We start from the raw sequence: 23,888 nt of genomic DNA, 5'->3' as shown, positions 1-23,888 counted from the left end.
GAAGCAATCGAGGGCGGAGCAGCCGGCGGCATGGATGGGTGAGAGCAGAGCTCAGTCCCCTGTGTTCAGTTCACCCCCTATGTCCCAGTACAGTCCCAGTACGTGTGTTGGACTCCTACAGCGGGCCAGTATAAACCAGTATCGTTTTAAATTCTCCTAGGCCCCTCATGTTGCATGCTATGTCCCCTGTGTATACTTCCCATTATAACCAGTACACCCCCCTGGTAAATCCATTCCAAACCACAACTGCATGCAGTGAGCTTCGCGTCCCCAGCACCGCATGACTGCTAGAGGTTCCAGTATCCCTCTTCTAGTTCCCAGTATAACCATTTACACTCATAAAGTGCAATCGTATGTATTTGTACGCACATTCCAGTATAGCAGAGGTTAAATAAACATCCACACGTCCCATTGCGCCCACTTCTCCCAGTTACACATTCTATTCCCAGTAAGGACCAACAACGCGAGCGGTGAGGATGTCTAGTTGCCGGTACTAGTGTCAGCGCAGGTCATATTACGACAGGCGGTCCGGTCGCCGGCCGTCGGACTGCCGCTTATTAAAATGACACCTTCATGTGGAGAGAGAGATAGGAAAAGTAGATCAGCTCCTGCAGACAGCGTGCTGCTTACGGTCACCATAAGAATATATAGAATAAACGTCATTGATAAAATGCTTTCTTATCCAACTGTAGGCAGAAGTTCCCCGTAGACGGCGGCGAGTCGTCAGAAACCAAAAAAGTGAATTTTGATCTGACTTTGGTTCATCTGGATCTAAAGGGAGCCCCGCCAAAAGTGGCTTATCTGGCAGAGGTAACACTGAGAGTGACGGCAGTGGTCCAACTTCGTAATATGGAAAGCCGCTTTCCTCGAGGGATCTGGACGCAATGCTTTAGAACCAGTCCACCAGCTGGACGATAATTTATCCCAAGCATTCCTGCACTCTAGAACCTTCAGAGCCGCTCATTGTCTTCTTGTAACATAGTAGCACGCTGGAGGCGAGGGAACATCAGTGGGACATGGAAGTGGATTGACTGGGGGCGAAAGCCCAGAGTTTTCTTAGTCCTTTTGGGGGTCTCCTATGCAAATACTCATATTTAATTTGCCTTATTCTTGACCGTGTCTGTCCTCTAGGTTTTTCCTCTGTTCTCTGCTCTCGGAGCAAATGGTTTGCTCATAGAATATGAAGATACCTTTCCATATTTCGGGGAGCTGCTCCCTCTCAGGGCTGCACATGCATACAGGTAACGCCTGGTCTGATACTATGATATTTGGTCTTGCCAAACTCGCAGGGTTAAAAATATTAACAACTTTCACGTGCGGTATTGTAATTGTTGCTGTTATTGTTTTTGTTTTCTTATTTTCTTGCTTGTTTTATCTCTACAACTCTCCGGTACAAGCTTCTTTGCCGCCATATCCTGTGACATTGTGCCTCTGATATTATGCTCACTGTGTATGGTTTTATTTTGTCCTTTGTCATGTTTGGCGTATATTTGCCGCCCGACGTGCCTTTGCGAACTGGTACCCTCTAGTGTAACGCTCGCCCGACGTGTACAATTGTGTCTCGCTGCTTGATGCACTGTTCACCTACTTATGTACTGTTACTTTTTCAATAAACGGAGAATTGGAAAAAAAAAAATATTAACAACAAGAGGGATGTTTCTGTGTAAAGACTGATTTATGTCAAAAAGATACAAAGTTCTATCTTCCATTCCTGTTCATTATAAGATAATAATCCATTAACTTTAGCTCTGTCTATAACTTTTTGCTCGGATGGGAAGCTTGATAATGAAATCTCCCCGTTCCCCTCCCAGCCCTCAGGAGATCAGAGAGATACTGAGGTTGGCTGAGCTGCACAATTTGGAAGTCATTCCGCTGGTGCAGACATTTGGACACATGGAGGTAGGTGAAGGGTTTGTACAGAGCGCCTTCGAGTGGTCTCGGTGGGTTGATGTCTACGCTAAGTTTGGGGGTTTCTCTCATCTCCAGTTCGTCCTGAAGCACAGCAAGTTCTCTCACCTGAGAGAGGTCCAGATTTACCCAAACAGCTTGAACCCTCACAAAGCAGAATCTCGGCACTTGATCCAAGCCATGATCCGACAGGTGATGGAACTTCATCCAGACGTCCAGTGGCTCCATATCGGCTCCGATGAGGTATGAGGAGGAAGCGGCAGACATGACTCGGTTGACCCACGCATTTCCCTAATTACTGTAAAACCTTCGGTGCGGTTAATAGCACGTGTGTTGTCGGCTGTGAGTAGTCATGTTCCCTCCTCCCGTCTATAGGTCTATTTCCTTGGTGAGGGCGAGGAATCCAAACTGAAACTTTCCAATGGATCCCTTACAATGGAAGAGCTCTTCCTGTCCCACCTGAAGGCCGTGGCTACGTATATAACGTCCACATTCACGGGCGTCACACCTATCGCATGGGATGATATGTTTCGTGGAGCCAGTGTCCACACCCTGACAGGTGGTAAAGTTGAACCACTTTAGTGAACTTAGAAATGTGTTTCCATTCCTAAAATATAAAAATGTATATCTGTTATTTGATCGTTGGAGACACATCGGGGGATGGGATCTTTGGCAATTCAAGCATCCTTTATTTAATAAAAGCTGTAACTTTCAGATTCTGGAGTGCCGTCTCTGCTGCAGCCAATGATCTGGGACTACACCTCGAACCTGGATGTCGAAAACAGAAGTACGTCAGTTTGACCGTTTTGAGCGGAAAATGTAACCGTCGAGATTTGAGGACTTTAACCCATCCTTTCGTTCTCGTAGTCGCTCTTGTGGAGAAATACAGGCAATGTGGCTTTCACAAGGTTTGGTTGGCCAGTGCATTTAAAGGAGCCACGGGGGCCAACCAGCAGCTGACCCATATCGGGCATCACCTGGAGAACCACAGGCGATGGCTACAAGTGGCAGCGGCAGTGCCGTATGGAGCCCTGCAAGGGATAGCACTGACGGGATGGCAGAGGTAAGAGAAGTCCCAAGTGATCCCTCCTCCCCAGGTGTAACTGACCTCGCAGTGTATTCTGCACTCTATCATACAAAATAATGTTTAATACTAACTATCTTGGCCAAATACATCGCCAATGCCTGCGGACCCGTCTGTTCTTTCCACCTTGCAGGTACGACCACTTCTCTGTGCTGTGCGAGCTTCTGCCGGTGGGAATCCCGTCCCTTGCCGTGTGTCTGCAGACTCTGAAGAACGGTAATGACATTTGTCCGTGTTCATTTTAACAGGAATTGATTTCCCCTCTGATAGACGCCGTAGCACGTAAGACACGTTCCATCGATTGTGGTTTGGTGTCTTCTGGGCAGTGTCCCTGCATTCCAAAACAAATATGGTGGTTCCTTATCCCTTTCTTGCCCTTTATTGGAATAGATCAGGGATCCCCCTTGTGAATATCCATCTTCTAATCTTGTTTGTCTCCCAACTCAGGTTCTTGTTCTGAGCAGGCGATCGCTTGGGTGAAGAGCATCCTGGGAATGTCAGAGTTGGATATCGAAAGCTTTGCAAGGTGACCTTCTCATATTCAATGACCTCGTGCTGGGTGCTTCCCAATTGTCCGTATGTTTGGGGCAAGTTAAGTAAGGCAGACTTGTAGTGGCTACACAAGACACACAGTGTTCCACTTTAGAACGCTGACAGCTAAAGACATTCAGGATACATTTACTTGGAATTGAGAGATGTCCACTGTTGAGAAACCAAGCGTATTACTAAACCACTGGGAAATATAGCTTTTTCAGTTGATCTGAGCGTTGCTGTGGTTTCGTTATCCATGGACCTAGCTGCGGAAGGCTGAAGCAGCGGGGAAAGACTTTTTTTATATTTATAAAGCTTCAATGGTCATTAACAAGAGTTTTTCTATCGTAACAGCGATCTCTCCGGTAATTTTCCTGGCAGTGAGGTTTTTGGACTCGTGACACAAATCTATTTTTTCTTGAAGCCATCGGTGAAGGAGTTTCTGGAGGGCCACAGGTCAGTACCAACGGCGGTGGAAGGGACACTATAGAATGTTTCTTTATTGGCACCACCGCTTCATAATCAAAGAGTTTTTAGTGGTATAAGGCCCACAAATCTATACTATTTAAACCTTGAATGTTTGTAGCCGTATCTGAACTTGTGTGTAAATAATTAGTAATAAATACAGTGTTTATAGAATGTCGTGTTGATGGAATCTCGTACCCAAGTCTCCCTCTGTTTGGGATTTTAGGATCCTCACAGGCTGGTTCAGTCCCTATCACAGGAAAAGGAAAATGATCCATCCTATTATGGTGCAGCAGATCCAGCCAGAGGCACTCAGGTGGTTATAACCGTAATCGTGAGACACATTATGAAATCTTTACAAAGAAGTTACTTTGCCGCCTCGTTCTATAACACTTTTAAAGAAGATAGTATGTTGCAACGCAGCCATCGTTAAGTTGAATTCAGTCTATTTCATTTGTTACTTTTCCCCAGCCTCGTGTCGAGATGGACACCAGTTTTGGAAGAACTCCACAAAGCGTTGCTTCAGGTATATCCCCCAAACGCTGCGGAGGAATGGATGGAAGAGAATGTCCTGCCATGCTTCATGAAACTCCGCGAACTGGTCAGCGACCTGAACTCTGCGTTGGAGAACCTAACATAAGACTGCTGCCCCCGAGTCCTCCTTGAACATAACCGAGAGATTAGATTATTTCCTCCAATATAACACTCGCTTTTTAATCAGAAAGACCTGCGGAGAGCCTTAAGAGGACTTCTCCCGAAGTATAAATCCACAATTTTATTGGACAATCGTCACTTCCACCAACATAGGATTTTCCCAAAGCATCAGGCAGTATTGGTGATGTCCTGAGTACCTACTTCTTCAACAAAACTGTGGATTTTTACTTTAGGAGAAGTCTTGCTGTTCCTCCTCCTCTTCAAATAATCTGAAGAAAAGACGGGCAACAGGAGGACTGAAGAAAGAGGAGGAACAGGAGGACTGAAGAAAGAGGAGCAACAGGAGGACTGAAGAAAGAGGAGGAGCAGTAGGGCTGAAGAAAGAGGAGGAACAGGAGGACTGAAGAAAGTGGAGGAAAAGGAGGACTGAAGAAAGAGGAGGAACAGTAGGGCTTCTCTCTTTCTTCAGATAATTTGAAGGGTTCTAGCAAGACCCATCAATGAAATACAGAATTTGTTGTGTTTGGACATCCGGAAGGCTGCCTGGAGCATCCTGTCTTTTTTTTCCCTCTTCTAAGTGAATGTCTTACTTCCAAAAGTATTTATTTTGACCCAAGAGTTTGGTTTTAAAAGTCCAATCTACTTTATAGTTAAAAAATACAATACTTTGATTTTCTGTCTCCTGTAATAATGTTATTTTTTGGGGGACTAAATGACTAAAAAACATTATGACAACCAAAAGCTTGCTTGAAGTGTATTCGTGATCTGATTCCACCGTAATAATTTTGTTACAAAGAGGAAGAAAAAGTGCCGGAGAGGGCAAAGCAAATCTAAAACGATCGGGACGGACAATAACAACGTGAGTATACAACAGGGAACAAAGCAGGCATTGTATAATACTTTATTCACTGTATAAAACCACAAGAACATTAAAAAGCCACAGCTACACCACTTGTGTGCATTGTTTCAAGTAATACAAATAGTGAAGCAAGTTATAAATATACATAAAAACATTTGGTAGGTTACAGTTTGGATACTTCGGGACGCAAGTAGTACTATTTAACTACATCTTCAGATTTTTATATCAATGGGAATGTATATTCTGTTTGCTGAACGCACTATTCAGGTGGAAGCGCAGGGGGCTGCTACCTGTGACCCCTTGCTTATGATCTCATTCCTTAGAAATATCTTTTACTTATACTTTTCTGGGAAAATGTGGTTGAAAAATGACAATTTAGGTTAATTCAACCTAGAATGTGTAACCGTTTTAAATCATTCTACCGAGAGAAGGCACTGGTCACCTGCATCTAATATTTTATAATAAGGCCCCGTATATATAACACTAAGATAAATACACCTACAGTGTAATTAAGCTTAATAAATATTATGACTTAAAAACGAAGTAACGAAGAGATATCCGCACTCATACGTTGCGTATTCATTAACGACCAAGGATCCTGCAAAAAAAAAAAGAAAGCATATTTCCCCAAATATTTGCTTTTTGGGCTGAAATAAATATTGTACCGCTCAGCGTATATAAAAGCACAGGGTTATTGGCAAAGTACCAGTATATATTATTATTATAGTACCAGGGAGATGCGCTGGATGCACATGGAGCTTCAAGTACCATACAGACCCCCCCCCCACCAATCCAGCAATAAGGCTCACAATAATACAAAAGTAAAGAGAAAAGGGGGAAAAAAGAAAGGTTAAAATTCCATAGAATTCTGAATTTTGAATATTCTGAGGGCTGTTGGCAAACGTGTATCGTTCTTCAAAAGGATCCCGGAGCCATGGCGCTTGGTCAGATCTGGTCTTTGGTAGGATCGAAACGATGCCATCATGATCGTCTCTCCTCCGAGGCCAGGTCTATGTTTTCCGTGTTTTGCAGAATAACTTGAATATTTGAATCATTTGAATATTTTGTGTTTTGGGAAAAAGTAGTATTTTGGATTTTGCTACTTAATAAAGAAAACTTGTGTTGTGTGTAAAACAGGGGGATGTTCTTCGGTTTCATTGAGAGGGCTTAACCGGATCACAATGCTAAGCTGCCTTTAAGACGTCTCGCTCGTCTTTGGTGTCAGGAATGTAGATGAAAGGAGTCACAAGGACTTGTGATGTCACTGGGACGCTGCGTAAGAAAATCGGTGTCCTTATGGTTATCAGGAACCGGGTTAGAGTTGCGAGAATGCATTGGTCGTGTGCTGGAATGGACTGGTGGAATGGACTGGTGTTCCCCATCGTGTTGGGACCTCTTACTCTTCATCTTTGTCCAGGCTGCCCTCGCTGTCGCTGCTCTCCTCCGCGGCCAATGTTCTCAGTTCTGCTAGGTCCAGCTCCAGGAACGTCGTCAGCAGTTTGGCCACAGCTTCTACGTCGCTGGAAGAGAGTTCAGAAGGGAGAATCGGACGATGCTCACATGGCAGCCCTGGGACGTCGGCAATAAATGGACGTCGGCTCCCTTACCTCCTGCCTCCCAGCACGGCGCTCTGCGTCAGCGGGTGTGAGATCCCAGTGGCAAATCGCAGAATGATCAGATATCCCTTTCCAAAATATCGGACTTTTTCCTCCTCCACGTTCACAGCTCGGATCTCACTGAGACTCACCACAACTATAAAAAGAAAGAAAACTAATGGACGCCGCGCCGGATTCCGTCTTAACCTTCCTCACGGCTCAATTGCTCTTTATGAATGACCCACCGGTCACAAATCTCTTCAATCTTAATTAAAATATATTGTGTTCCGGGCACAGCCTATAGGAATCTTCCTCCTTACCTTGCTCCTGACCTCCTCTCCATAATGTAAGTAACTTTTTATACACGTTGAATGTTTTCAGAATGAGCTTCCCCGACTTTTTATCGAATATGGCTTCCTGGAGCGGGAAGGAGAGGGGGGAACCATCAGGTTACAACACAAAGGCATAATGACCCATGTAAGATCCCTGGGGGGCCCTCATCCCAAGAACTTGTGCCTAAACCCTTGGTTTACATGGGATATGATGTCATACCAGACCCCCCCCATCCAAAACCATGTATGCATGTCCAGCGATGGACCCATGGAGAAGACTTCTTCTCCCTCACCCAGTCGTTCCAAAGTGCATCTGTATAGAATACGCAAGCAAGAGCTTTTACCTCCCAATCCTCCATGTTCTGTATAGCGACAAATACACAGCCGGCCACATAGAACAGCTTCCACGCCCAAGTATCTGACAAAAAACGGGTAAAGTAAAAGCTCGATCAGCTGGTGGATTATATTTTTTTTATTATTATTATTTTTTATTATTATTATTATTATTTTTTTTTTTTTACTACAGAGAGAGCTCCAGAAAAAGTACAGTTTTTACTTTTCAGTAATTCTAGAATTCTAGAATGTGCCGTGAGCGCAGGAAACGAATACTGTTTCGATTCCTCTTTTTTTTGCACCAAACACATGACAACGATCGAACGTTGCTGATGTGATACAATTTTAAGCTTCCACGAGGCCCTTTGGCAACATTTAGCAGATAAGTGCCTTTCCTATATGTCTTTTGTAGAGGAGGACAAATTATTTGGGTTGCAGGAGTCATTTTGTTCAAAATATCCAAAACGAGTTGGCCATTTTTTATGATTATCGTCGTTATAAAGTGTCCCTGTTCTGGAACGAAAGTAAGTTTAAAGGAACCTTACCCGTGCTAAAATAAGCTGCAGCCAAACCTACAGACCCGATGCCTACAAGAGAGAATTCAATTTAAATATAGGACAAAAAAAACACATAAAACGGCAGGTTTTTAATTTAAAAATCCAATGATACAGAAATGATAGGATAACTCACCAACTAGGAGAGACCAGGAGCGTATGCTCGGACTCCTTTTTAAGTGCAAAAGGGTCCCCGTCCGATTCTCCACTTGCATATACATGATGGATCTGGAGCTGAGAGAAAAACAGAAGCTTTGAGGCAATACTAATACAATACTCGTCTATTCACAAAAAGTCGAGTCCCACAGAGTCTTGAGTTGGGTTGAGTAGCCGTCGAAACGATCACTGAGTCTCAAAGTTGACTTGGGTTTCTTGAGTCGGTAGTTGAGTTTGTTCTTGAGCTTGGGAGTCTTGTTGGGTTTGGGTTCTAGGTCAACTTGCCCACTCATATGGAATCGAGCTGTTTGGAACTCAACTCTATGACCAGCTTGGTTCTAAAGGGATTTCTTGAGTTGGCAGTCAAGTTGAATTGAGTCAAGTCAGCCCGAACTGTGCTCTAGTTGACATTCGAGATTAGAGAATAGATGGAGTCAACTCGATTCACCTTAAAACATTTCTGAATAGACCTCAGGGGGAGATACAGCTGGAGGTAGGAACAGAAAACAGGAGAGGGGTGAAGAAAGTAGTTCGATGAGGAGAAAAGCTAGAAAAAAAGTAACATGGAAGAACGTAGAAGAAACACGAGGAAGAACGTGGTAAATAAGAGAAAGAGGGGACAATTAAAGAAAAATCAAGGACTCGTGTATCATTTCAATTTTGTATGTTTGGGTTCTTCACTACTATTAACCCCTTATAGCACCACAAAAGTCTCTTAGGAGTAATGAAATTGCCCACTGCGGAGAGGGGGGCTGCAGCGGGTTGCGCAATGGATCACAAAGATAATGCAATCTTTTGTAAACCGGGCGAGGGTTAATGGGCGAGCCTATTGTGAAATTGAAAAAGGGGAAGCATCGAACTGGAATACGCTACGTGTAACAATTAACACGTTTTAGAGACCTCATCATTCCAGATTAAAGTGTTCATCCCTTAAAAATGGAACGCGGTTTATCTTTCTAGAAGCATAATCGTCATTACTGTACAAATTATTCTATTTTTTTCTGGTTTCACCTAGACCTTTAGATCCAGTTTAATCTCCCCAGATGTACGGCCGTTAAAATGTATCCGTTTCAGGACTCTAGCCGTACTTTCGATCGGTTGTTACATTATCTGGTTTTCATTCATCAACAACAGATAAGAGTCGGATGAGGTCGCCTCTTCTTTTCAAGAACTGATACAGAAAACATCAATGGAATTTGGAACAAAAGTAACTTCTATCCCAACAGTCACAATGTTTCTGACTCTGTTATTCCAGCCCAGGCTGTCAGGTGGCAAGACATTCATGCGCACACACAAACACAACCGCGCGCACACACAAACACAGATACATAGATACATACCTGCCTCTTCTCTATGGTCTGCCTAGACTGAGGGGCTGTACTTCCTGATCATAGAGACAAAAAGCCAAAGGCATGCTGGGATAGTGGATGACTCACCCAGGCGCATCTTGCACTGCAACATCTGACCGCCAGGGGTCGCACTTTATGTGGCAATAACGTGAAGCTAGGATGGGTCGCATGCTAAAGTCGGTCACATTTCACTGAGGGTGGTAGATAAGTGGAAAAGCTTCCCAGCAGAAGTGGTAGAGGGTAATACAGTAAGGGTATTAAACATGCACGGGATGGGCATGTGGCTCCTGAATCTAAGACGAGACCAACCACTGATTAAGGTTTGAGTCTAGATGGGTCCGAGCTGCCGCTAATATGTTACAGAGCTAATTGCATGGAAACAATATGTCTCTGAGTTTTGCTTAAAATCCGGGGTCAGCTCACTTTTAGGGCTCTACGGTACTCATACTCAGCAAGCATTCCTAGAAAAGAGAGACATCTGAGAAGGAGAGAGTTGTGGCGAGGTTTGAGGCTCAAAGAGGGACTGGCCAAAGTAAACAGGGACACAGGGGAGGTATGAGTGAAGTGGAATGTGCGTGTGTGCTGTGGCTTTAAAGCTGTGTCACGTGACGTGTTGTGTAAGTCATGCATGGAGTGGAAGTTAAAGCAGCTGGGTTGGAGCGCAGCGCCCTGCCTCCTCCGCCTCCCATTGGCCAGCAGGCTGGGGCAGAAAGAGGAGGGGGAGAGGCAGATAGTGTAACAAAGGCCGAGCTGACAGCACAGGGGGAAGTGTTTCAGTCTGATCCCCACCGAAATAACCTCCCTGGGGCAACAGAGAGGGGACGGAGGCGACCCCGGGCCCAGCCGCCACCATGAAGTGCGAAAACTGCACCAAAACCGTATGTATCGAGCTCATTTTGGGGATTATTCATTGAGTGAGACCGGTTAACCCTTTCCCGCACTCACAGCTTTGATATGCCCCTTCTAGAAGTTTATGCTGAATTTACCAACAAGATTGCTTATTTTTATCGCCTGTTTCGATGATTTTTGATCATTTTTGTAATTTATAAACCCAGGGGAGGCGCTTTTAGTTTATTGTGTGTAATAAAAGCTCTGTACGACGCGGTGTGATGTTTAACCAACGTTACATTTAACCTGCCGGCAGATCGGCCCCATTTGGCCCCCGTCTAGTCGCCCGTTTCTCCTGCTGTAAAGACTCAAACCTTAATCAGTCGTTGGTCTCGTCTTAGATTCAGGAGCCGTATGTCTATCCCATGCATGTTTAATCCCCTCACTGTATTACCCTCTACCACCTCTGCTGGGAAGCTGTTCCACTTATCCACCACCCTCCCAGTAAAGTAAAACCTCCATACAATACATCGAAGTCCCAGATCCTCTAGTTTTAGGTTATGATTGTATTTTAACTTAGAAATAGAAGTATTTTATAAAAGGTTCGAATGCAGGCTGGTTGGACAACAAAATATTTTTCGACAGCAAATAAAACGTATCGTGTGGATATATTTGTTTGTTTTAATGTGTTTTTAAATAAAAAATATTTGTTTTGAATGCAGGAGTCAGTCTTTTTTTACAGATGTGAAACTCTGTTGCAAATATCTGGGTTTTAGGTCAAGACTCACAAGTTTTCTTTAACTCTTGGAAATACTTTAAGATTCTAGAATGGCAACAATTGTTAAAAGCCTTTTCTCAGAATTGCTGTTTTTTAATTAATTCTCTGCCATTTTTGTTTAAATATATTATTATTATTATCCGTAGGTTAATTAATTTTATGCCCTTTTAGTTTATAGCTACATTTTCTACAATAAATATTCCCCGTATTTAATAAATTGAACTATATAGTATCGGTGTATGTGTATATATATATATATATATATATATATATACTATTGGTCTAGAAGCAATTGCATAAATTATGCAGAAACGTTCTGTCTCCATCCTACTGGATGCTAAATTTTAACCCATTGGATTCCAGAGCTGGAAGAAAAACATTCCAGAGCACTCAGGGGTAAGGATGGGTCTTCTGTAAAGTAATGGCTGGTCCCTTCTGCTGTCTTTGATCTGTGTTGGGTTTTAAACAAAAATCAGGAACTTTTGACAATTTGGTGAATATCAGTTGGAGAAAGAGAGTTCCTAGAGCCTAAAAGCTGTTCTGGATGGTAGAGAAGTGGTTGCGTGGTTAAGCGCTTTCCCTAACTTGCTTCTTTCCCCAGGAATGCAGTAAAAAGAAGAAGAAGAATGAGGATCCTGAGGTTTCCGACCCGTTGTCGGCCGCCTTTGCCGAAGGAGAGGAGGTGAGAGTTGGATTGACTTAGTCCATTGATTGCCCCCTTATCTGTGACCTTCCGTGTGTTCTTCTAGGACACACACCCATCCCTGACTTATCTGAGCTTGCCACCCATGACCAAGCCTTGCTGCTCCCCCAGCCCTTGGAAGCTGGAGACATCGCTTCAGATATAACCCTGTGTCTCGGCAGAATGGTAGACGGTCATATCAGCTGATTGTGGAACATCTGAGGTCTACAGCTATTTATTTCTGTGGGACTGCAGAATCCAGTGTGTGGGGCGTTGGGTACAATGGGTGAAAGATACATTTAAGGAAGAGGGTCATCCATATAACGACCCTGATCGTCTGATCTTCCTGGTAGACCTCCTTAGCTCTGTTTCTTCTAAGTTGTCCTGAAAGTGGTTCTCTTTATTTACATATAAGATGCCTTAAAGTAAATCTATTGTAGGGTTTTCATCCATTCCCGGTCATTTTAATATTTTTTTTCATGAATTAAACTCACAGGAACATTTAGGTTTTTTTCTGCTGCAATGGCAACATGGACATCCAACCTACGTGTCTATTTTTGTTTCAAGCCCCTACCGGCAAGAATAGATCAATCTTGACTGAAACTGTGACATGATTGTATCTGCTCGTGGTTTGGTCCTTCTAGTGTTGTTTAGTAGCGATAGTCGGCAGAACTGATGGAACATCTCCTTATCTTCTCAACCAGAAAAGTGAGTTCCACCGTCTGGCTGAAACGCGGATCTTTCTGAGCGATTGCCTGGCGTGCGGAAACTGCGTAACATCGGAAGAAGGGGCTCAAATCTTCGCCCAGAACCAGAAGGAGCTTTTCCGGATATTAAATCTTAATAAGGCAAGAAATGCTGAGTTCTTCTCCTTTAAAAGACAGAAACCCCTGGGTGGAGACCCTTCCGCTAACTCGTTTTATCCCCACAGAAATGCGACACGTCGCTGCACAGGCTGGTGGTAGCGTCCGTAAGTCCGCAGTCCGTGCCTTACTTCGCTGTGAAGTTCCGACTGTCTGTCTGTGAAGCGTCCAGGAAGCTTTGCGGTTTCCTAAAGAGCCTCGGTAAGCCTATGAAAGGATTAAATCTCCAAAACCACGCTGAATTAATTTCTAGATGGCATTAGTCACCTCTGCCTTGAGGCCGGTCTCTGAAATGACTTTGTTTTCTGTGAAGTTGCAGACCACGGCTCGGTTTCCATCTTCTTGTCCGTTCTCTGTCCCACCATTACTATGATGAAGACCTGGAACTCATTAACTGATCACTCCGGTGGCCAGCTTTACAAAGTAGAACATCTGTAGTCCATATTCTCTGTTCGAGATCCTAATGGAACTCTATGAATTGGTATCTAAAGCTCATCCTAGAGGTCAGATACATAAAATGTAACACAGGCCATAAGTGAAGTCAATGGTCCATAAAGTGAGATGTCCACCTGGAACTCTGCTTTATTGAACTCAACGCAAATGTTCTAGATGTTTCATGACCTTCTAACCAGTAAACTTGGATGGTCACTGCTGATTGGGTCTTTCATGACTCCAAGTCCTCAATTATAAATTCAGATACTAAAGGAAATGTAACTCTCTCAATATTTCTCCCCCCCCCCCCGTCCTCAGGCGTCCATCATGTTCTAGATACCACAATTGCCGCAGATTTCAGCATCTTGGAAACTCAGAGGGATTTCATACAGCGGTTTAGACGTCAGACGCATGACGAACACGCCTTTCCCATGTTCGCTTCTGCATGTCCAGGTGAGACGTTCTCTATGTTCTCCATGACCTGATTGGGTTACATGTATTTTTGGGTTTTTTTTACTACTATGTCCATGTCGGTCATACAAAAATAAGTAAATATTGAAAAAAGACGTAAAATGAGAAACACGTTGCGTGATAAGAAATTGTTTTTTGTTATTCATCGTCCTTTTTAATTGTCCGCAGCCTTGGCAAAAATATACGGGTTCAGCGACTTCATTGTCCAAGTGCCTCGGAAAGCTTTGACATGCGTTGTTAATTAGGTGTTTCTGCCAATGGTTTATGGCCGTAACTAATTGTTGGGGGTTGGCAGGTTTGACATGGAATAAAGGTTTGGCTGTGTACACACCGGCAACCTGTGGCACTGGGGCAGGATTGGGGGGGGGTTGTTTGTGTTTTGGGGGTTTGCGTTTTGGGGGGGGTCTCTGTTTGGATTAAGGAAACCTGACGGGGAAAATGTTTATTTCCAGACTGCCTTCCAATCAGTGGTTGGTTATTAGTAGACTTTTTAGCCACCAACTTATTAAGCTCTCAAACTAGAAAGACCCACCGCGTTCCCATCAATCCGGTTACCTATATCTTATCCAACATTATTAAATCAATAAAAACTATTTTTTTTTATTTTTATCACCGGGGAACTGTAGGCTGTAGTTTTATTTATATGACACGAGGAGAGGACACTGGTTAGACCATGAAGTTTTGGCTCTATAAGAAAGTTTCTCCTGTTGGGGTAAAACGACAGATCTGACCCTAAGCGTCTTTACGTTAGGTGCCGGTGAGGTACACATTGTACTCGTTACGTTGATGTTTTTATGTTTTGTTATGTTTTTTTTGCTTGGAATGGGCACTCTGGGTCATAGGGTACAGTATGACATTTCGCATTGTGAAACTTGGCTCTGGAATATGTTGTTGTCGGAGCCGCGGCCGCTCGTTCCCGGGCAGCCAAACTGCCGATGTGAGCTAGATTCTGCTTTCATTGTGTGTACATTTACCGCTATAAACGTCATGTGAGACCGGGCTTGGAGAGTCCCATTCCTGAGCAAATAGTGACACAGCTGAAATCTGCTGGCACCGGCAGCTGTGAGAGCTCCAGAAAAACAACGTGGGGGGTTTAGATTGTAAGCTCTTAAACCAAAGCCCTTTTAATGCACTCTTCTGTAGTGAATGCGCAAGGCTGATAAGTTCATTTTTTTTTTCTATTTATTGTGTAACTTATATGACTCGCTCCCAATATTTATTCTGTACTCAAATGCGTTAAGGAATCTCCCCTTTAGCCATTTGAATACTAATTACGTCTGTTTATTCTGATCGCGGTATGGAGGTGCAGGCGGTTATTCCTCGTGAAAATGTTCCTTTTCCCTGTCGTTGCTTCTGTAACCTGCTGTGACTTTTGTTGTGACTCCATCCATCATTTTATTTTATTATTTTTTTAAAAACAAATTTTTTTAATTATAATTTTTTTTTTTTTTTGTATTTTATTTTATTTCTCCCAGGTTGGGTGCAATACGCAGAGAGGGTTTTAGGAGATTCAGTGACTCCTCACATCTGCACGGCCAAGTCCCCTCAACAAATAATGGGATCTCTGGTCAAAGGATACTTTGCGTCCCACAAGGTTAGTCGGGGGAAACATGTAGCCGTCGGCCAACGTAAAAGAACACAAGAGTAAAAAATCTGATAAGAAATAATCATGGTCTGGACTTCTCCCGGGGGTTACTCCTTAAATAGAAAAACATATAAAATCCCTGCTTGGTTTTGGCTTAGCTTTTGAAGTATTTGTGAGCAGGAAGTTGACATGACAAGTAACAGGAAGTAAAGCGTGCACCAGAAAACTGGTTCCCCCTTAGAAAACAGTCAAGAGGTCAAATGTCTGTGAGTGTTCATTGGTGATGCTGAGAATTAGTATTCCATCTGCCTTTAAATGTTTGAAAATCTGAATAGCCCTTTTTTTATTTTTTATAACCAGAATTTATCTCCTGATAAAATATTCCACTTGACGGTGGCCCCCTGCTACGACAGAAAGATGGAAGCCTTGAGAGAAGATTATTATACCGCTCTTTATAAGTGCCGTGATGTGGACTGCGTGTTGACGTCAGGTGGGTACCTTTTTATAGCTTCTTAAATGAACCATAGAGCAAAGCAATGCCATGAGGTATCCCGTGTTACAATACATTTTGAGCACCCTGCTCTGTAGAGACTTTGGTACCTGAGTTATGACATCATAAAATGACACATTGGCTTCCTTTGACTTTCCCCAAGAGTAGAGACAAAGCGATATCTGATACGTTGAGCTTCTGAGGATCATCTGCCGCCTTTTCGTACACCTCTTCCTGATTAGGAGCACCATCCGCCTCCCGACGGGCTCTGGGCGGACGATTTGGGAGCTGAAGTCGCTGCATTCTTGAGGAACGTTATTAATTTGCTTTCCATGTTTTAGGAGAGGTCATCCAGATTATGGAGCAGCAGAATACATCTGTGAAGGAGGTAGAAGAATCCCCCTTGGAAAATGTGTGAGTGATTCCCACAGGCACATGTAACATGTTCGTGAGCGGCTTGCGTGTTTTGGGGTGCCTTTTCATCCTTTGGGGGTACTGATGGTAGAAACCCTCTTGGGGAGGTCTGGCTGCGTCTGGTTCGTGAGATATTTTAGTAAAGTTCAGGCTGAAGGGGATTTTGCTGCTATGGAAAATACTCGCAGCCTCCACGTTAATCTGCTCAGTGAAAGCAGCAGGAATTCCAAACATGCGCGGACCGGTTCAACTGCTAAATCGCAGGGTGTTTGCTGCGGGAATTTATGGGGCAAACCATTTCTGTAGAGGGGGCTCTCTTCTATGTTTTATTATTTGTATTATTACTTTTATATTATAGAAAGAGAGTTTCGGGGCTCATTACCAGTAAGTACCCCCGGTGCCTGCATTTATACCCTAAACATAGTCAATGTGCCGAATCCTAGCCACGTGGAAGCCAGACCACCAAAGAGCAAACACGTTTAATGTTTGTTTTTTTGCTTTTTACCTTTCTTTATGCTTTTTATGTCTATTTATACCAAAAAAGCTAATGGAATACTAGCCTAATAAGCACAGGTTGAATCCTCTACCCGTTACCTCCGCAACGGAGGATAGAGCGATGTATTGATACAATCACATGGGCCTTTTTTTAACCCCCTCAGGCTGTCAATGGGTTAAAAAAAAAAAAAAAAAGGCCCATGTGATTGTATCACCTTGAGCGCTGGTGTCACGGATGTCACTGTCATTCTTTGTGTCGTGTGTCGATCAGCTGATTGATTCATGCCGTAGGCCGTCTGTCTCCCGCGATGTTCTGGAATCAAGCTCCGTCTTTGCTTCCTGCGTAGGTTTGGTGGAACTTCCTGTCAGTTCGTTCGCCATGAGGGCACCAGCTCCGACGGGTACCTGGCACACGTATTCAGGCATGCAGCCAAGGAGCTGTTCGACATGGATGTAAAGGAGATAACATACAAAACCTTAAAGTGAGTGAACAAACTTCATGGGAACGGGGCGAGAAATCCCCGGATTATAAAAAGGTCACATCCCTGTGTGGGGGAGCCGCCATCTTGTTGCCCCATCGCATGGTTTAAAATAAATGGCTGCCTCGCCCGGAGATATTTGTGATAATAGCTTTACAGAGGGACCTGAGAACAATCTCTACCGCTAGAGGCTCATGGAGGGTCTGCTAAAACAACGCATGGAGAGAACAGGAAGTTGGGCTATAGCTTCCTGTGTGGGCTGACATGGGATTCCGATGTGATCTGTATTCAAATTTTTTTTTATTTTCTTGGGTTACTCAGGAACAAGGACTTCCAAGAGGTTTGCCTCGAAAAAGACGGGGAAACTGTGTTACGTTTTGCGGCTGCTTACGGCTTCCGGAACATTCAGAACATGGTCCTCAAACTGCGCAAGGGGAAGTTTCATTACCATTTCGTGGAGGTCCTTGCGTGTCCGGGAGGTAAGAATTTTGGGGGGTTTTTTTTAGAATCTTAAATTCTTTTAAAAATGCACATCTGAATGATAAAATACATCATGTTTGATATACTAAAGATTGTGTTTGAGAAGTAGTTGTCTTGCCCTTTTTGGGTTCCCAAGAATAGAAATGGGGATTTTATTGTGAATTACCCCAAGTTAGGGAGAAACTTGTTTTTATTTATTTTTTTGCCAAATGTCTCCTGAGCTTTGTTCCATGGACCTCAATACAGTTGGTGTTCGCTTAGAGCTACACTTTTAGTCCCACATACACACTCACACACGCATACTACTCCCAGTCTGAGCTTGGTAAATAACATTGTGGTAGTTATAGTAGCTCCCTGCAGGCTGGTTATTGTTTTCTTTCACCGCTATCAGGCTGTTTGAATGGAAAAGGTCAGGCTCAGACCGTAGATGGAAAACCTGAGCGAGCCCTGCTGCATGAGATGGAAGAAGTCTTCACTCGCGTCCCGGTGCGGAGCCCTGAAAGTAACCCGCAGGTTCAGGAGCTGTACACGAGCTGGCTGGAGGGAGCCGAGTCTCAGAAATCCAGGGACACGCTACACACCAAATATGTTCCTGCCACGCATACCGGAGCTAAACTGGATATGAAGTGGTGACGGTACATCGACCACATACTCAACATTAGGACCTTTCTATGCAATGGTGCGGGTACCGTCTCCCACTCGGGATTTCTTAACAATCTTCGGCCGTCCTGTACCACCGTGTTGTTGGCAGCGTTGAAATGTTGCGGGATTGCTTCTAGGATGACGCAACCTTAACCAGCTTGAGTGATGTTAAAGTTGCGTTGGCCGCGTCTATTTTAATATCTGGTTGGGGAAAGTCTTCTACTGAGCGGGAAGCGCAACTGGAATGAGTGAATGATCATATGAAAATATTAACAATATGCTGCTAGAAACCCTTTGCTGGAAGTATATTCGGTATACCCAGCCAGGTCGGGGCTGGCCGTCAGGCACAGTGCCCTGTATGCCACCCGCTTACTATGGCGCCTCTCATCTGGCTCATCCAGTCCTTTTGAGGGCCGCACTCTGTAAAACTGGTCTCGGCAGCCAATGTAAGAGTGTATTGTGTGGCCCCGTGTGTCTAGCACATGGCCACGTGCATATCAGCCGTCAGTCGTGTAAAGTGCCAGGGCCACTTTTCACCACCAGTCCATTCCTGTAAATAGCAGAGAATGGGTTAAATCGGCCATGCATGATCCAAGCAAAAAAAAAACCTAAATTAACATGAACTCTGGTCTGAGAGTCGCAGGGTTTATTTAACGTCCATTCAATTACCTATAGAATAAATGGTGCTCTACATAACTGCTTCAAGATCCTTCTGCATGTGTCCCGAGTGTCTTGGTACTAGGGCACAGTCCTGCTGTCCTAGCATCACCCTTAGGGTAAATGCATGCATGGATTTTCTTATTTATAAAAAAAAATGTCTTTTTGTTTTATCTGCTCTTGGGAAATCTGTAGTTATTTGTTTTATTTCATTTGTGGTTTTAAGTAATCTTTGGCTGCTGGTTCTGTATTATTTAACCCTTATGCTTCCTTAAAGCTGTCAGAGGCCACAGCATGTTGATTCCTGGAAACATATTCTTTACTAAGTTACGACAATGTGCTGCTAACTTAGCATAAAAAGAAAAAAAAAAATTCAAAAAACATACTAGGTGCAGATGTGATACTCATTGTGTCGATTTTTGTTAACAGAATTGTAACTTTGTCCATATATCATGTGTTTGCATATATTAAAAAAAACAACAACAACAAAAAACCTGACCTCGTTCTTTTTAAATATTTTTTTTTTCTCGTCAATCTGAGAAGGAAAAAAGTAGAGGATTATGGGAAGTGATATTTTAATGGCCCAGCATCCCTTAGTATGCTGAACGATTTTGGGATAAAACCATAGAAAATGTATAGTCTGAGCACAAAATACCTATATGTGACTACCTAAAATTATTTTACTTCATCGTTTTAAATTTACGTATTTCTTGTATGATGACATTTTTCTCTATTAAAAATCTTAAATACAAGTTCTACCAATTTGATTCTTTCTCCTCATCTAAAAAAAAAAATTGTTTCAAATTTTAAGGTTAAAACTATTTACTTTAAAATGCTATTTTAAAAAATATATATATATTATAAACAAACACTAATGTGCCCAACGCGTTTCGTTCATAGGGAGTTGGATTAGAAACCAAAAAACTGATCAGGTTATTCTTCTCTTCCATCAAATTCTAAATTACTATTCTATAACCTAGTGTTTATTGAAATGAGCAAAGGACCTAAAACCATGTTTATCCACAATATTTTTTTGGGGGGTGAGTTAAAAAGAGAATTAAGCAGGTGAATATACAAAAGAGACACTGGCCCATTGAAATATACTTTATTATTTATTTTATTCATAATGTCAAGGGGGCAAAATTCAAATCTACCCAACCACAAATCCCCCGCAGACTCCCAAACCTTTTAATGCACATTAAATATATATTTTTAATATGTTGGTTTTATGTGCATGGATTAAAATAGGCATAGAAATACAATGTTCCATGCAGAGCTGGAGTCATAATATTTGTGAGAATTAGTAAAAAACTCTGAAGGTTCCACCGAGATTTGAACTCGGATCGCTGGATTCAAAGTCCAGAGTGCTAACCATTACACCATGGAACCAGCTGATAAATAAGGAAATTTCACTGGTCATAACCCACTTGTGATAATATTTTAAAACAATTATTAAATTGATCTGAAAGTGCTTTTTTTACCCCGGCACCCAGCTCAGTTTTACTTTTCAATATGTATATGTTAGGTTTATGTATCATATCATCCTGTTATTACCTGTATGTTATGTAAAACAATCTACAATTCCAGATTCACACAGCCAAACCATGTAAAATGCGTTGGCAATCTGAATTGAGTGTGTTTGGGCTTCATGGTCTGTGTATATGTGGAGTCTGACCTTGTTATTATATGTTGTTCAATATACTATCTTTAGATTTTATATGAATGTTGGCGTTTTTGCCTAAAACTGTTCTGTTTTGCTAGAGCTGGCAAAAATATAATACCCCCAGGGGTGGATTTTCTACACGATGTAAACAGATGTTTATAGAAGTCCTACAAATGTAATTATTATCATATGTTATTTTAACTCCTTGTGATTATTGGAATTGTTTCCTTGGATATTATCAAGCATTCTTATACTGGGTGGTTTCTTATACTTTTTTGTTTCATGTGACAACCATACTTAATTTTAATATTCATTATTTGATTGATTAGCAAAAATACTTCATATTAAATAAAACGTGTTTTCATCAGAATAGAGGCCTACTTATTAAGTATGTAGAAATAAAACGTATTTTATTGTGGAAGGGCATTGTGGTGGTAAACTATTGTGAAATGTTTTGGTAACAGTAATGATGAATAAGTTTAAATTAATAATTTAAGGAGGGGAAGAAAAAGCTTAGGTTCCACCGAGATTTGAACTCGGATCGCTGGATTCAGAGTCCAGAGTGCTAACCATTACACCATGGAACCGCTCGTGGGGAGCTGGAAATGTCACACTGTATCTGCGGAAGTCTCTATATGTTGAAAGAACGTTAACTCTTTATAAGACAGAGCAAAGCATTGAAATGCTGGCCAATTTCTGGTGCTCTTTGATAAAAAAAAAAAAAGCAAAATGAATATAATGATAATATCAAAAATAATCTCAATAGACAATCGAATTTTAAAATTACAGAAATTTAGCATGGTGCTGCCTCACCATAACATGGGGATGAACTCTTTAGAGGTTTGCCGATAGAGCACTATATAAAACGGTATTTACCATAAAAATGTATAAATACACTCTATTTCTTTATCTATATATTTATTGCGAAGTAAAATATACTAAAAATATTTTTAAAATGGAATAACAAAACACTTAGCAGAGGATGGTTTCGATCCATCGACCTCTGGGTTATGGGCCCAGCACGCTTCCGCTGCGCCACTCTGCTGCACGGATAGAAAGTGCTCACATAACCGTGATGTCCGTGGTTACAACCCTTTCTATGCACGTCTGGGAACACGTGACCATGTGACCACGGGAGCGCGCTCTGTTTATTGAGGCGGTAAAGGCTCCCACAGTGCCTTGCAACCAGGCTTTTAATTTGCATAAATCACTCTATTACGTGTTGTGCGCAATATATGACAGATTTCAGTTTAATAGATTGACAGGAATCACCTTAAACTAGAGTAGGAGGTTTTTGGGTGAAGGGGATATAGTCTGGGATGTTTCTAAAATTTTGTGGTAGCCACAACCTTAATGTTTATCGCTTTGTGGAGTATATATACCGATTGAGTGCGTAGAGAGTTTGTGCTTGCTTCGGCAGCACATATACTAAAATTGGAACGATACAGAGAAGATTAGCATGGCCCCTGCGCAAGGATGACACGCAAATTCGTGAAGCGTTCCATATTTTTTGGCATGTAAGTTCCAAAAGAAATCCTCATTTATTTAATAAGATCTGCAGAGCTGCAATTTTTCCCAGGTTTATTTGTTTTGATTTATTTAGAGCATTAATGTATATGCTGGAATCCTGCTTAAAAGTGTATCTTTACCCTTAACTCTGTTACTGTTCTCCTGCCAACTCATATAAAAGTGCAATACTCTGCAGCCAGGTCACCTAAAAAAGTGCGACACTCTGCAGCCAGTTCACATAAAAGTGCAATACTCTGCAGCCAGGTCACATAAAAAAGTGTGACACTCTGCAGCCAGCTTACGTAAAAAAGCGCGACACTCTGCAGCCATCTCAAAAAAAAAGTGTGACACTCTGCAGCTAGCTCACCTGATGCAAAACTGCCTTAACCATAGATACTCGGTGATACTGTCCCTTTAAATGGATCAATGACGGAATTCTATTGCCGCAATAGCATCAGAGCACATAAACATATAAATAATTCTGGGAATATTCCGTGCGGCAGAATCTGCTCTATAAATAAAATTAAATGTAATTAAACGGTGAGGATTGTTACAACATAGAATGAAACAGAGTCACCTTCTGGAAATGCTGTAATTACTACCCAACGCGGCATTTGGAAAATGAGTATTTCTTTGCATTTAATAATAACCTGTTCTCGCAGTAATTTATTCACTAAGTATAGCCTGTCCCGGCTTGTGCATTCCTTGCAGTGCAATCTGGGTCAGTCGATGGCATCAAAGCCACTGCTTTCCTATTTAAATGCCTATCCCATATATGTTTAAATCCCCTGGCTGCATTAGCCTCTACCGCATCTGCTGGGAGGCTGTTCCACGTATCTACCACCCTCTCAGTAAAGTAAAACCTCCTTCCATTCCATCTCAGCCTCTGACCCTCTAGTGTTAAATTCCGGTCTCTTGTTCCTCCTTTGAAATAAACTCCCCTCCTGTACTTTGTTAAATCCCTTTATATATTTAAATGTCTCTCTGCCATCACCTCTCACTCTCTTCACTCCGTTCACCTCCTCTGAACTCGCTCCAGAATATCTTTACCCTTCCGGGGTCTCCAGCACTGTACCCACTACTCTCGATGAGGTCTCGCCAGAGATACCACTTTATAGATTTTCTGGCTTTCAAATATTACGCACAATCAGATTTTTCTTAATTTTTTAATTCCATGTTATATTTTTAGTACATGAAAAGATATGCAAATATATATATATTAATAAAATCTACGATATATGTATAGTATTTATTTATTTTTTAAACCTAATACTTATGCAACATTCCATAAATTATTGCGCTGTGTTAAAGGCAAACACACCCAAAATACCAATGAAATTACACCCAAAAAATATCTCAAGGGTGATTTTTTTTTTTAAGTGTGTATTCTCAACACAAAAATGTTTCTAAAATAATAATATTGTCAACAAAACCTCCGGAAAAAGGTCAAAACGTAACATCTAATGTTTTTATTACCCATTCTAAAATAAACTAAAAAAGCATTATTGCGCAACTTATTTCAGATAATAACTGTATCTCCTTTTTTTCCCACTATAATCTCCCAAATTGCATTATTAAATTATACTAAAAATGAAAAAAT

General features: G+C 42.2%; 3 protein-coding genes and 3 non-coding genes across 6 annotated transcripts; 3 read left to right on the top strand and 3 right to left on the bottom strand.

Moving 5' to 3' along the window:
* The first annotated feature begins 1 nt into the window (after position 1).
* On the top strand, positions 2–4,999 carry HEXD (hexosaminidase D). Its single transcript, XM_053452887.1, has 13 exons — positions 2–38; positions 693–810; positions 1,132–1,241; positions 1,812–1,899; positions 1,987–2,151; positions 2,284–2,467; positions 2,624–2,695; positions 2,776–2,971; positions 3,126–3,208; positions 3,440–3,518; positions 3,878–3,979; positions 4,215–4,304; positions 4,460–4,999. The coding sequence occupies exons 1-13, from the start codon at positions 31–33 to the stop codon at positions 4,626–4,628; spliced, it is 1,464 nt and encodes a 487-aa protein (XP_053308862.1). The 5' UTR covers positions 2–30; the 3' UTR covers positions 4,629–4,999.
* Positions 5,000–6,863: 1,864 nt separating this feature from the next.
* LOC128471047 (cytochrome b-245 chaperone 1 homolog) lies at positions 6,864–9,903 on the bottom strand. Its single transcript, XM_053452889.1, has 7 exons — positions 9,812–9,903; positions 8,452–8,549; positions 8,307–8,348; positions 7,773–7,846; positions 7,417–7,513; positions 7,109–7,253; positions 6,864–7,021 (listed from the first exon to the last, which is right to left on the bottom strand). Exons 2-7 carry the CDS (start codon positions 8,534–8,536, stop codon positions 6,898–6,900), a joined length of 567 nt encoding a protein of 188 aa, XP_053308864.1. The 5' UTR covers positions 8,537–8,549; positions 9,812–9,903; the 3' UTR covers positions 6,864–6,897.
* A 585-nt stretch (positions 9,904–10,488) lies between these two features.
* NARF (nuclear prelamin A recognition factor) lies at positions 10,489–19,040 on the top strand. Its single transcript, XM_053452890.1, has 11 exons — positions 10,489–10,698; positions 12,028–12,108; positions 12,813–12,956; positions 13,040–13,172; positions 13,722–13,856; positions 15,350–15,468; positions 15,820–15,949; positions 16,291–16,363; positions 17,206–17,340; positions 17,659–17,816; positions 18,209–19,040. Exons 1-11 carry the CDS (start codon positions 10,672–10,674, stop codon positions 18,448–18,450), a joined length of 1,377 nt encoding a protein of 458 aa, XP_053308865.1. The 5' UTR covers positions 10,489–10,671; the 3' UTR covers positions 18,451–19,040.
* A 1,393-nt stretch (positions 19,041–20,433) lies between these two features.
* On the bottom strand, positions 20,434–20,505 carry TRNAQ-UUG (transfer RNA glutamine (anticodon UUG)). The gene has a single exon. It is a non-coding gene; the product is annotated as a tRNA-Gln (tRNA).
* A 789-nt stretch (positions 20,506–21,294) lies between these two features.
* On the bottom strand, positions 21,295–21,366 carry TRNAQ-CUG (transfer RNA glutamine (anticodon CUG)). Its single transcript has one exon. It is a non-coding gene; the product is annotated as a tRNA-Gln (tRNA).
* An 817-nt stretch (positions 21,367–22,183) lies between these two features.
* LOC128472164 (U6 spliceosomal RNA) lies at positions 22,184–22,290 on the top strand. The gene has a single exon (XR_008346166.1). It is a non-coding gene; the product is annotated as a U6 spliceosomal RNA (small nuclear RNA).
* The last annotated feature ends 1,598 nt before the right edge of the window (positions 22,291–23,888 follow it).

The sequence above is a fragment of the Spea bombifrons genome, chromosome 13 (genome assembly GCF_027358695.1).
Source record: "Spea bombifrons isolate aSpeBom1 chromosome 13, aSpeBom1.2.pri, whole genome shotgun sequence".
Lineage (NCBI taxonomy): Eukaryota > Metazoa > Chordata > Amphibia > Anura > Pelobatidae > Spea > Spea bombifrons.
This window is presented reverse-complemented; position numbering and strand designations above follow the sequence as displayed.

Bases quoted from the DNA above. Each gene is read 5' to 3' on its own strand.
- HEXD (XM_053452887.1), top strand. The intron at 1,242-1,811 runs GTAACGCCTGGT...TTCCCCTCCCAG, and splicing joins AGGGCTGCACATGCATACAG to CCCTCAGGAGATCAGAGAGA. The intron at 2,696-2,775 runs GTACGTCAGTTT...TCGTTCTCGTAG, and splicing joins CCTGGATGTCGAAAACAGAA to TCGCTCTTGTGGAGAAATAC.
- LOC128471047 (XM_053452889.1), bottom strand. From the start codon at position 8,536: ATGTATATGCAAGTGGAGAATCGGACGGGGACCCTTTTGCACTTAAAA. The intron at 8,349-8,451 runs GTGAGTTATCCT...TCTCTCTTGTAG, and splicing joins CTCCTGGTCTCTCCTAGTTG to GCATCGGGTCTGTAGGTTTG. The intron at 7,514-7,772 runs GTAAAAGCTCTT...TTCCCGCTCCAG, and splicing joins AGAACATGGAGGATTGGGAG to GAAGCCATATTCGATAAAAA.
- NARF (XM_053452890.1), top strand. From the start codon at position 10,672: ATGAAGTGCGAAAACTGCACCAAAACC. The intron at 13,173-13,721 runs GTAAGCCTATGA...CCCCGTCCTCAG, and splicing joins CGGTTTCCTAAAGAGCCTCG to GCGTCCATCATGTTCTAGAT. The intron at 15,469-15,819 runs GTTAGTCGGGGG...TTTTATAACCAG, and splicing joins GATACTTTGCGTCCCACAAG to AATTTATCTCCTGATAAAAT.